The sequence below is a fragment of the Leuresthes tenuis genome, unplaced genomic scaffold (genome assembly GCF_036924035.1).
Source record: "Leuresthes tenuis unplaced genomic scaffold, fLeuTen1.0.hap1 SCAF_16, whole genome shotgun sequence".
Classification (NCBI taxonomy): domain Eukaryota; kingdom Metazoa; phylum Chordata; class Actinopteri; order Atheriniformes; family Atherinopsidae; genus Leuresthes; species Leuresthes tenuis.
The window spans coordinates 4,813,855-4,827,227 of NW_027325370.1; the positions used below are offsets into that span (position 1 = coordinate 4,813,855).

General features: G+C 43.1%; 2 protein-coding genes across 2 annotated transcripts; one reads left to right on the top strand and one right to left on the bottom strand.

Moving 5' to 3' along the window:
- Positions 1 to 356: 356 nt before the first annotated feature.
- spata2 (spermatogenesis associated 2) lies at positions 357 to 6,094 on the bottom strand. Its single transcript, XM_072366919.1, has 3 exons — positions 6,040 to 6,094; positions 4,239 to 5,076; positions 357 to 3,656 (listed from the first exon to the last, which is right to left on the bottom strand). The coding sequence occupies exons 2-3, from the start codon at positions 4,587 to 4,589 to the stop codon at positions 2,301 to 2,303; spliced, it is 1,707 nt and encodes a 568-aa protein (XP_072223020.1). The 5' UTR covers positions 4,590 to 5,076; positions 6,040 to 6,094; the 3' UTR covers positions 357 to 2,300.
- A 2,099-nt stretch (positions 6,095 to 8,193) lies between these two features.
- On the top strand, positions 8,194 to 13,088 carry rnf114 (ring finger protein 114). The gene is made up of 6 exons (XM_072366747.1): positions 8,194 to 8,398; positions 8,987 to 9,137; positions 9,343 to 9,449; positions 11,150 to 11,264; positions 11,388 to 11,495; positions 11,586 to 13,088. The coding sequence occupies exons 1-6, from the start codon at positions 8,262 to 8,264 to the stop codon at positions 11,649 to 11,651; spliced, it is 684 nt and encodes a 227-aa protein (XP_072222848.1). The 5' UTR covers positions 8,194 to 8,261; the 3' UTR covers positions 11,652 to 13,088.
- Positions 13,089 to 13,373: the final 285 nt, after the last annotated feature.

Here is a 13,373-nt window from a genome sequence, read left to right on the forward strand (position 1 = left end):
CTAACCGGAAAGCAAAAAAAAGTTACCCTTTTCAAGGCGTACAAAATGTAAACTGCTGCATTATTCTGTTGCTATTCACCGTAGGTGTGCTCCATCTCAAATCTCCTCCATAATGCTCTGTCGCGGTAATTTGTTTCATTTGAAAACATCCCTCAACTGTCACCGAAACCCTTTTAGCTTGTGAGGCCTGGCAAGCACATGTTAACGTTGAACCTAGAGATCGGTAAGACACAGAACAGAGAAGACGAAATATTCTGCAACAAGAGAGAGGAAAAAGCTTAAGGCATTTAAGAGGTTATCCGTGACAGGATGTAAAGGCTACGGCAGCCCAAGTAGCCTGTCAAAATAAACCAGACTAAAGCATGAAATGTGGTTTAAAATTAGCCCTTGGTGACTCTCAATGGCAATATAAAATTGTTTGTGTCTTACATGAAGAATGAAAGTCTAAACACAAAAGGTTCCCACTAAATGTATGGGCATCAGTCTTAAATGTAAGCAGGGAGAATTCACCTCGATGCAATGGATGGCATTTTCAAGCACACCGCAGTTAACTGTATATTCCCATCCATCGAATAGCTGTCCAGCATCATATAGAGCGGCTTTTAGTGTCTTAAAAACATCCTTAGAGCCGGCTGGCTGGGAAAGTTTTGAGAACTTAACTAGCAATAACGATGCTGTGCATGCAGGTGATCTCCCCGTTTCAAAAAAAAAAAAAAAAAAAAAAAAAAGCAAAAGCATTCTAGCCGTGTAATTAAAAACTGCAGATGTTCAAATAGGACTACAAAAGCTTTAACTGAACCCAAACTCTTTAAGAGCCTTCTGTCCTTTGCCAATAGGACAAAAGGGACACGACCTACAGAACTATACAACTGAAAATTTAAGCCGACGATAAACATCGTTTGTCAATGAATGTGTAAAAAAAAAAAAAAAAAACTTTTTTTAATGACTCTTTAAGCTTCAAAACCATGCTGCTGGGTTACAGTTGTTAGCTGTAGCAGAACATTTCTTTCTGCTGACTGGAGATGGTAAAAAATTTAACCAATTACATAACAGAACACCATCTGAACAGCAGGGATGGCAGGATTACCGTAGAATATAAACCTCTAGAAGTGACTGAATCCGCTCATTGTATGAGGGGATGGTGTCTCCTAAGCGAACACACAAGTTGCAAATAACAGAAAACACGTTTTGTTTTCAATTTTGTGGACTAGTTTGAAACCACAACGTCAAACTGGGTGTGTAAGCTGATGCCATTTGAGGTAGACAGAAACCATGTTTGAACAGAACCTTTCATACTGCCTTAAACCAATCGATAAACTCACGCATTCTGTGGACACTTGATTTGTAGCCCAGCATCAGACTTCCCGTGTCCCAGCCAGAGATGGTGCGAGGGCACTGCCACATCATGAACCGCCAAGGCTTGAGGAGTGCAATGAAAGGGGAGGCTGAAACTGACACAACTATCAGAAAGAAACCGATGCCACGCATCTTCAATGTCAGGTCATCAGCAGCATTTAAGCCTCAGCCAGAAACAACTCAAACTTCATTTACAAGGCATAATCTTTTAAATAGAACATATGGCATCTTACCAGTGTCTCGCTGTGTTCCTTAGAGATATCTCCCACCCCACACACATAATATGCATTCCCAAACAATCCCAATGCCAGACCTCGTGCTCATTTAACAGTCTCACATTGTTCTAGAGAATAAATTAAAAATATATATACTATTGACTTATTTGACTTCCAGTGTATGTTTTTTTCTACATTTTCTCCAAGTTTAAAAAGATCTCCTTTATCACAATGCAAGCTCAGAGGTCTTTGCTACACACACACGCACACACTCACACTCACACAAATGTATATACTGTATATATATATGTATATATACATATATATTATATATTCTTTTTTGTTAGAGGAATTTTTAATTGAGCATTTAGGCAAAGTCTTATGTTCATGTGGACGAACGCCGTTCAACGGGAGATGAAATCAAAACTTTTATCGCCAGTTTCCTTTTGAGGAGGGTAAAAATCTGAAGACACTGGGAAGCACTACAACATCACGTGACTACTGAAGAGCAGGTAGCAAAGTAAGATGAAGGGAAAAAAGGTAAAAGGCCTGAAGTTGTACAAGGCAGAGAGATGCACAGATGATATGTCTCTGGTGTACCAGGGTTAGAGAAAACACCATTGGATGAAAGGGAAGATAGTTTCAGCGTAAAAGAAAGCTAAAGCAATTTTACAAGACTACATTGCAAGCTGGGGAGGGGGAGAAGGGGGGGTATCCTGTCTGCCTTATTCATCGGTACACCAGGTGAGTTATGGTGCCAGATTTAAAGTTGAGCTGATGGTTGGGCACAAAGCTGTGCTGAGGATTCTTTCGGGTACACACATCTTTAGCATACAAGCCCATGCATGAGTCACATGACACCTTCGAGCAGTTCACACAGGTGTGTGATGCACCTGGCTTGTTGCAAAACCCACACCGCGGTCCTCCCATGCTTAGTCGCTCACTACTGCCTCCCTTTGGTGTTGTCAAGGCAACAGACTTGCTTGGAAACAGCTTGGTAGGTATGAGGGGTTTCTCCACCATCTGAGGGTGAGCGTGGGGATGAGAATGTGAGTGAGTCAGTGTTAGGGGGTGCGGATGGAGATGGGAGTGAGAATGAGTGTTAGAGTAGACAGAGAGCTTTTCCTTGACTGGAATGTATCCATCAAGGGGTCGTGGGGATTTAGGGTGGTAGTCCTGGAGGCCACAACAAGGGGAAGGGTCCACATCATGACAGGCAGAACAAAGAATCATGTCACACCTCTGGCAGGAGGCCATTGAGGAGCAGCCAAGCCCACAGCCCTGACACTTAACACTTCCATGAGCTTTGAGCAGCCACCCATCCCTTGAATCTCGAGGCTCTCTGGATGGAGGTCGAGATGGGGTTTGTCTTCCTCCTGTCCCAGCACCACCTCTCTCCGTGTACAGGTCAATCTCATCCAAAGAAGTCAGATGGTACGATGTGTAGGGGTCAGATGGGGGAGGTGACTGAATTGGGAAAAAGTCTGCAACAGGACTATAGGATGGTGGGCCTGCAACAGAGAAAAAAGATGCTGAGGTGCTCGGCCTGATGATCTCATCCTTGATATCCTCCTCTGTATCCACAAACAGAGGCTCCTTCCTTAGACTCAACGAGGCCTTCAAAATAGGCTTGTTTACAGCTGCGTGCCAATGACCAGCTCCATCTGTAACATCCACAGACTTCGATGGTCGGCTCCCTCGCCTCAGGTGATGGGCATGAGGCCGCTCTATATCCAATGGTCGCACAGACAGCCGAGCCATATCTGCCCCAAGGCTGTCGCGTCTGCGGAGGGCCTCAGCACAGCCAGCTGCATCATCTCTGCAACCTCTGCGGAGCTCCACAGCCTCAAGCTCTGAGGCTGACCCACGGGCCAGAGCCACTATCTCTCCCAGAAGACAACATTCTGCCTGGGCCAGGAAGAGCTCAAACGCCAACTGCCGTAGATGATTAGCGCCCCCTGAGTGTTCCTGCAAATAGAACTGCGAATCATGGTCACAGGCATATCCGATGGTGCGCATTAGAGTTCGGAGTTCAGCTTCAGAAATGGCAGACTGCAGATGGTACACGTATGGGCCAGTGAAGGTCTAAAAGGACAAATTGGTAAGTCAGCATTAAAATCCTTTTAGATAAAGATGGATTGACATTTAAATCTAAAATCTGAAATAAAAATGACCTTGTGCTATTCTTGTGAAATCCCTGTGATATCTGCTCCATCATTATAAGAAGCTTTCTAAAGCATATTAGACATAAGGCAGAGCAGATAAACAGCAAAGACGAAAACTAACTGAAGTACCCGTCAACAAGCCCAAATATGTAATAACTGCATCAAATGATAATCTGAAATTGGAAAATGTTTTTTTTAATAACTGATCAACGCATCTGACATAGTCTTTGCTTGGGTGTTTAATAAATGAGAATATGAGAACATAAACAGGGTCTTGGGACCAGTGACAGGTATTACAACTGAGTGAAAAGACACCAAATGTTTCTATAGGAATGATTGCAACAACCCATCTCCGTTTGCAAAATAAGTAGCTAGTTTTGAGACTGTGTTACGGAAGCATAAGCTTAACAATTTTATTGGCTGTGTATTAGTTAGCAAATGTTGTTTGTCCAGCTCTAAACCCCAATATGAGAATAATGTGACAACAACAAACTACACTCACTTTGATGCATCTGAACTCCTTCTTCCAGGGGAAGAGCAAGAGATTGGTGCAGATGGTTTCCAGGGTGTGAAAGGCTCTCTCCAGGCTCTTGATGTTGCCTCCTCTCTGGCTGCGGAGCGAGTTCTCCACCACCTCATAGAAACGCACCATGCGAAATCGCTGTCCAGGATCTGGCTGGTAGGCTCCGAGAAGAGCTGTTGCTGTGGAGAGCAGCGCTTCACTGTCCTTGTGTCTACTTTTGTCTCCTTCTTGTGTGGTTCCAATGCCCGTGTATTCAGCCCCCTCCTCGAGACGCCTCTCCAGTGCTGTCACATACCTCCGAAACAGGTCCTCTTTTAACTTAGCATCCATTATTGGCAGCAGACCATCAGTCAGCTGATACACTTTTTTGAGAGAGCCTACCCCCTTTAGGCACACCCTGCACCAGGATGCTGTATTCAAGCACCATTTTTGGTCACCATAATTCACTGTACACCCCAGCACGCACACAGTTTCAATGTTCTGGAGATAAGAGGGAGGAGTGCGACTTTAAAACCACTCAAGAGCACGTCATTTAAGCAAGAAATGCAGTTGCCTGGTGCTTTAGTTGGCGTAGCTGGGCTTCAGCCTTTACGGATGCCTCCGCACGGGCATCTCTGGTGTGGGCTCAAAGCCTAATTGTTTCCAGACAAACAGGCCTATGTCATGCAAGATGAAGTCAGAAGGAACTCTTGCTTTGCTCTCTGTTAATGCAGAGTTTAATGTGTTCAGTTTCTTGGCTCCAGCATCCACAGAGTTCAAGGTCACTCATCTAGAAGACACATTCTGGATTGTGAGATTCTTCTCAGGCATCTCCAAGCTGTAATGATAGAGATCAGCATTAGAAACATGTAAATCTCCCATCAAGATATACAGGAACTAAGGAATATAACTAAGGAAGAAAAAATATGTTTTTACTAACTCAGTTCTAAATGGTTCAGACGAGATAAGGAGAGAGGCATCACAAAATTGAGGCAATATCTTGCTTCGAGTGGGATGCTGTGAAGATGCATCGCGTGGGTTGTTTTATGTCAGCTACACAACTAAAAGGTTAGACATGCGCATTGTTATCATGATGTAAACGAGCAAGAATTAACTAGGGGAATCATAGTGAAGATGAGTGGGTTGGGATGAATCACATTTCTTTTCTGTCCTGCATTTCTGGTTGTGCCAGTGAATACATAAACTATCGGTGCAGCATGTCTGTGAGCCCTATTAACGCGCACCGAGCTTCAGGTAGTGAAACTAACAACCCGAAAGATTAAATGTTTATGGAACCACTGAAGTGTGCCATGAGGCTTTCATCCCAACAGAGGAAGAAAGGGCTCGTCGTCCCTTGGCAAGCTGACCGGCTATTCTAGTATCTTCACAGCCACAGTGAGCATCCGTGAAGGGAGCTAGCAAGCAACAGCAACACTTTTCCTCAATGCGCATCAGTGACGACAGAATCAGTTACTAGCACTAATGACCGAGATTACCCCCTCGAGCAGCGTTTACGTTGATTCTCCATGACTCTCAATCCCGACACTATCGCTGGCATGGGCCCCCAACAGAGTATAAGCTAAGCAGTGAACGCCCATTTCAGCGCAGCTGGCTAGCTAACCGTTGCTTTTAGCTAGCAGGGCGTTCCATCGCTACACGGAGGTCTTTCGCAAGCTCAGAGTCAGTTTTCAACATATATATAGTCATAACGGCATAACTATGGTACGATCGAGTGTTATTACGCTTCTGCTAAATTAATACATCATCTTCGAGACACGAATGCCACATCCCTACACCTTACCTGTAACAAGTGCTAGCCACGGCTAGCTACGCCTCCTCAGCTGTTGAAAATTCCCTTAAACGCAGTACGCATGCGCCCGGTCATGACAGGTCATCACCATTACGGACCCACGTGCTAAAAAGGAGGGGACGCAAAAACCATCAACAGCGCCAGCATCCAATAAGTTACATTCAAGTACTATTTTTCTTTATTTTCTTCGTAGGAAAAAAGGAGATCATGCAAGGCTCAAATTCAAAATCGTTTTCCATTTCAAAATTCCGTATTTTCCCTGATTTGAACTCTCAGACTTTTTGGACAATATTTGATATGAGAGTATTGAAAAAAACATCAACATGCATGAATGTTAGTGAGCTCAAGCAGAGACACAGTGGACTGAAATAGCAAGGCAAGGGGTCTTAGCTGCATTTGTGAGAGAGCAGTTTCTACCGATATTTTTAGTCATTTGTCCTCTTATTTTCTCCTAAACATTTTGGGATCTCTGTATTTAAATGTTTTCAGACTTAGAATTCTTACACCCAACATTAAACAGTCTCTTGCCCACATGATGTCACGCAGCGAGGAACAATTTATCTGCATTGCTCCGAACACCATGAAAAAGATTTCACGAAACTAAATTAATTTATTTGTTGAAATTATACATTTTATCTTTTACAAAACAGAAAAGAGCACAGTTTGACTAACAGCACTCAGAACGTAAATGGCCCAGAGCTGTTTTACCAAGAGCAAAAACATTATTTCAGCCTTGGGTCTGTTCCTCTTCCACTTAAGCCTAATCTAGCCTGACGGGCTACTGTAGCCTGCAGGTTCAGGGTAGATTAATTTTGCCTGCTCCACCCCTGTGCTCACCAGTCCGAGGACATTAAAACCAGGAAGTCCTCGCCTGTATTTTCTCACAATCTTTCCATGTTATACACTTTTATGGGTTTAGGGTGATTTTGTTTGAGCCTTAGAAAATTACATTTTATTGTTCTAAATCACATTTTTATTATGACCATGGTGGCCTCTGCTGTATCTACAGACATGGTGCTCTGCCCAAGAGCCCAAACCAACCCACAAACAAAGAAGTAGCGCTACAGCTTGTTTACTCAAAATCTATCCATGCTGCATATTTCTGTGGGGGTTTGGGGTATTTTTTTCTATATGTGTTTTAGAGCATAACTGCTGTAAATAGACCAGAAATTAAAACTTTAATGCTCTGATTTCATTGCTTTCTTGTCACAATTGTAGCTATCTCTCATACTGGAGCTCGCGTGATCACTGCAGCTCAAGCTGTCCTCACTCACCAGTAAAAAACACGAGGCAATGGCCTTCAGCTCCATCTGTTTGAAATCTGATGTAACACATGTCCTCCGGGTTTTAGATGTTCACATGTGTGCCTTTGAGCAAAGCCACTGCACAGCAATCACAGGTTAATGTTTTATCGATCGGATTTAACTGCTGTCTTTGTCACAATCTAAGTCCTGGCTATCTCCTTTTTGCTGTTGCCAAAACAACTGTACGAGTTTAGGAGTTGAGTGCAGTGTAATAAGTGTTCTGTGTTGTACAATTTACAGTTAACAGATTATATGAGCTATTGTGGATATCATAAAAATGACTAAAACAGAAAGCTGTGAGGGGAAAAACCCACTGGGAGTAATCCACCAATAGAAAATGTTCAGCTCTGCAAGCCCCATCCCCTAAGATTACTTAAGGGTACTTCCAAAAGTGCTCCCTGGTACTTCCCTAACAGATGGGAGCTAACCTTTAGCTCCTGGTTCTTACGGTCGAAATGGAGGGGGGATGGACCCCAAGATCCTGGTTCCTGGAAAAAGTACCAGCAGTGGAAATACAACTTTAGATGTTTTCAATATTCTCTTTTCTATATTGTAATACTTACCCAGACGTAGAAACGACTAAAACCAAATTCCACAGTTTTCCATACTGCATGGGAACTCGTGATACTGGCTAAACACGTTTTACAAGAGACACATTTGATTTGCTAACTTTTTATTTATAATTAAAGATTAACTGAGGATGAATCAGATAATGTCAATGAAATGTCAAGTTAAACAGTGACTGTGTTGCCACTTTAGGTCAACACCGTACAACAACATTATCATGTGTTGAACAGTCTCGCTTCATTCCAGCGTTAGCTCCGCCCTCGAGCTTAAAAAAACAGAAGCCTGTGACGTCGTTACGGGAACGGTCGGTGCTGTTCGGGACTGACTCAGTGAAGAAAAGAAATGGCGATGCTCGGAGGTTTTACCGCAGCGCAGCACAAGAAAATCGTCTCTGATGGGAGCAGCGACGTGTCCGAATTTATCTGCCCAGTGTGTCTCGAAATTTTCGAGAGTCCCGTAACAACACAATGCGGACATACGTGAGTATTTTGTCTTGTTTTTGATCACCCTCCCCCTATCCCACGTCTGCCACCAGCGATGCAATGATACGAGTTAAAAACAATGAAGGCAAAGTCTGGGTTTTAAACACACTGCTGACCCCAAAGTCAGAAACCATCGACCTGACGTGTGCCTGCTTGCGTTGTGACTTGGAAATTCTGCTTTGCTTGCACGAATATGTGGCAAAACCGATTCTAGCCTGCTAAATCAGTTTCAGTTTTGTTTACATCAAAGAGAAGGCCTCGCTTGGGAGTTGTAGTGTGGATCGTTATTGCAATAACTCGTGAAACCGATGTAAAGAACTACAAGTCCCTGCGCCCTCTTCAGGTGGGGACTTTCCGTCAGATTTACAGGAAGCTCGAGTCAGGAGCATTAAAAACGAACAACAAACTGGTGACAACGAGCATCTGTTTTCTCATGTCACACACCGCATAACAGCCTATTTTATGACAGATTCTGAGTACGCATGCAGTCAGTTAACTAGAGCCCATATGAAACTGTCAGTTTCTGAGACCTTTTCCCTTTAACTTGTTTATTATTTTCACATTCCTCCCCCTGTTTCTTGTTAGGTTCTGCCAGAGTTGTTTTCAAGAATGCTTGCGTCCACAAAAGCCCGTGTGTGCTGTATGTAGAGCCACTCTGGGACACTGGACAAGAGCTGTTGATCTAGAGGCCCTCATCCAATCATCGGTGGCAGCATGTAAGGGATGTGGAGTTCAGGTATGTTTAATTAAAAAAAGCTTAAAAAGGCACCATAACGTCGCCTGCTGGTTTGTTGTGAACTGGATTTGGGTAGATCATTCATTAACTACACAGAATCGTACACTGAACTTGGGGTTTTATATTCAAATGATAACTAAAATGAACCTTGAGAAAACTACTTTTGTCGTGCAGTGCCAGTCACTAATGTGTGTTTTCTCCCAAGGTTGGCCTTTCTCAGATGAGAAGCCACACAGCAGCCTGTTCAAAATACCAGGAGTACATTGAGGAGGGTGTGAGGACCACTGCCCAGAGCCAGCCTGCCGTCAATAGGTGAGGGACAGTGATAATGACTGGAAACTCTTTGCTAAACTCAGTTCAATAGGCTGCTGTATGCGATACTGGCCACTTGCAGGGCTGCATGAGCACATTCTTCCACTCAGCCTGTTGAAAACCCTGCTGGGCTTTGCTGCCCTGTGTGTAAGGTTCTGTCAGCCGCAGAAACAGTTGCTGAGCTGAACTTCTCATCTCTTTGTGGAAAGGAGAGACTGTGCGGTGTCACCACACTGGAAACCAATGCTTGTTCATTACCTCACGTCTGATTCAAGAAAGTTGGCATGTTATCTAAAAAGCACACCCGAGGATAGTGCTGCGTTAGTGTTACATGCTTTAATGTGAACAGATAAGGGTGAGCATTGGTTTTATGGCCCTTTTCACTCTGGTCCACGACCCCGCTCACATCTGGCTTTGGAGGTCGGTGGGAATGGGTTTAATCTGTGTTCGCTGTAGGAAAAGATCTAATCTCTTTGTTTCTGCTGCGATATACTTGTTTATTTTATCGTATTGATTTCAGTGAAGAGTTTTGACACGGGATGGGTTGCAAATGCAGACTGGAACCGTCCGTGTTTGCTGTCTGGCAGCACGCACGTGATGGTGCACGTGTGCCCCTGCCATAAGGTTCAAAGTGAGTGGAACTTCAGATTTAGATCCTCTGAATAAATCATGCTCTTCATCTTAAAATCCTTCACACGCAGAGGGATGAGTCTAAATTTCTCTGTTTTTCCACATAGAAAAGCCCCTTTGACACATGCCTTGCTTTCCATTCGTTAGGTGCCAGCTGAACGTGTCCATGTCATGTGTGAAAGACCCCCCCGCTCCCCTGGATGCTCCTCTGTAGCATCTTGAGTTCGCTGTCAGACTGGACCAGACCTCGTATCATATACTTATCACTTTTAACATGGCCTGCAGCAGCGGGGTTCTTATCAATATGATCAGCTGCTCTGAGAAATCCGACGATCGCTTCATCAAATCATTGAATAGCAGCACTGTCCCGACTTTCCTCCTCGAGAAAACGGTGACTCTTGAAGGATCATTTGTGTCATACCTCACTTCGCGGACTGGTCAATCTCGTGCAAATGCCAAATGACACACACGGCTCTTGGCTCTTTCTGCCACTTTCGTAGGCATGTCGGAAGTATTGGTGAGAAACCTTAATGGAAAACGCACCCGTGTGTGAGTGACTGTCACTTTAACAGAGCGGTGAAGCCATTAATGTTTAGCACGATATCTGTCCGAGAAGCGCTATGAGCTGTGAGTTCGTTTCTGCAGAGATTCTGTAGCTTGTACACGACATGCAGAAGTTTGTAAGATCATTTATCAGTCCTTTAAGCTAACCATGCAACTTCCTGATTGTCCTGTTCCTTTTTCTTTTTTCCCCCCCATTAAAGATGTTTCTTGTGCATTCATCCTGCCCTTGAAAAATAGCAGAGCTTAAGCTTTCTTCTAACTAGAACTGTACTTTAAGATAGGGCTGACTCCACATCTTCACTGATTTTTGCACGAATCCGATAAGCCAATAGCGAAGGCATGTAGCTGGTTTTAGGATCTGATATGTGAATGCCCAGAACCGCATGAGCTTTTGTTCTGCAGTGTAACACTCACTAGGTGCTTCCAGTGGAATACATGCTCACAGACCTATTGTGATTACGATCAGCTATCGTCTTCTTATCTGTTTTTTTTTTTTTCCCCCTCAGTCCAGTGCCAAATCGCTACACCTTCACTTGCCCCTACTGTACCTGCCAGAACCTTGACCAGGATGGCCTGGTTGAACATTGCACTTCCCAACATGCTCGTGACACTCGCCAAGTTGTAAGAAATAAACACTCTGCATTTATTCTATCAGTTGCTCTTCGGCTTCAGGCCACTTTTTAAAAAATTCAGTCACGGTCAATAAAATGTTGAGGGGCGCTTTACCACTTTCACTTTGTTTAGGTGTGCCCTATCTGTGCCTCAATGCCTTGGGGAGACCCTAATTACAGGAGTGCCGACTTTTTCCAGCACCTGAAGATCAGACACACTTTCTCTTATGATACATTTGTTGTAAGTAAGGCACTGTTTGTAGTTTATTTTCATGTTTGTCAAGTGACCACGCAAGTATTTATTTATTTATCCCCCCCCCCCATCCTACAGGATTACTCCACAGATGAGCACACAATGATTCAGGAGGCTTTACAGCGCTCCCTTTTGGACAACTGAAGTGGGAAGAACAATCCAGCAGCAGCAGCAGCAGCAGCAGTGCGGAGAAGGGAAGAGGAGATTGTCTTGAAAAGACACAAAAACACACTGTATCATCATTCATCTTTCTTGAAGATGGTGGTACTTGATTACTATGGGTGATTATTTTCGCAGGGAACTGGTATTGTATCTATGAATCTATAGGTTAATATTCAGAAATGAATTAGGCAATATGGCTAAAACAACATATTGGACTGTTTGATTTACCAGTGATGCTGTGTTTCTGGTGTGATACTTTCTTCCCTCAGCTGAGTCTGTAGACTTGATAGTTTGTTGAGTATCTCCTTAACTATGTTTAAGTGTTTGGTCAGTATTGACCTGGTGTCATATAACCAAAAACTTCCAAAGTTGTGATAAAGATCCCTGTTGTCAATACTTGATGTAATAGGAGGGTTTGACCACTAGGTGGCTAACTTTTGCTAGCAAATGAGAAACTTCACTCAAGCAACAATAATATATACAGTAATATTCTACTCCAGAATGGCTGTGCATGTTAACACTCACGAGAGAAAATCGGATTAGCTGTCTGTTTTTGTTTTGTTTTGTTTTTTGTGTTTCTTCAGAGATCTACTGGAAAGAATAAATGATATGAGAGTCAAACAAAGTCAGAGATGGCTGTTTGCTTCATTGTAGTGTTCCTCCCTTATGTCTTTGTGCCTTCTGGTAGATCTTGTTTCTGACTTCCACAATTTATAGGGCTAATAGTTAATCCTGGGAATGGATGAAGAAGGAGAAGCTGAGTGAATTATTATAGTTTAGTGTGGGATTTAATCATTTTTTCCCCCCACTCCTGTTGGTGAGAAATTTGCATGTTTCTTGCCACAGGAGGGCAGTAGAATTCTACCTTGACTGTCTGTGATAACCGCTGACTCTCACCGGCCTCCTGGCTCTTGCAATCAATCAACACAGATTTCATTCTATAACTGTTGTTCTCCAGCTTAGTTTATAACTGTTTTTTTTTTCTTCCCAGATGCAGCATACAAAACTGTCAAAGGTGTTTAAAAGCTGAGATTTCCTTGGGCCTACATTACCTACAACTTTATGTTTAGGCAGTTGAAGAGGTGACTTGACATGTAACTTGCTGTAGTGTGTTTCTCATGTCCAGTGTCTGGGACAGTCTAAATAAAAACACCCAAGTTTGTCATGGCTTTTATATCTCTACAACAAAATCCATGTTATTATCTGGATGCTTTCTGAAACTGACAGCATGTATAGTTAAAAAGAAATGTTTTTATTACTGGATTGTTTTGTTTTTGTTTTTAAATGTGAATTTTGTCTCTTGATGTTTTCCAATAACTTGTAATTGTCTCGGATCAACCTCATACTGTAATACAAATCTTCACAGTAACATTGCATTTGTCCTCTGCCAACAGGTGAATAAAACTCCTTACATGCAGACTAAGTAGCTCGAGAGCGAACATTAATGCCTTTTTACCCAGTCTTTGGTTCTTCTTGGGCCTACTGTGGATCTCCATTTCCTTTCTCTCCAGCAGGAATTCATAATAATTGTATACATGTTCCTAATGTGATAGGGCCTTTGTGTTTCCTGCTTCAATATATCTCTCATTCTCTTTTCTCAGCGCTACTGTCAGGGGGTTCTAAATCCTGATAAATTAAAGGCCTTTAATTATTTAAACCCTTGCCCCAAAAATCAGGCCCAGTGATTTATATCGATGTGTATGA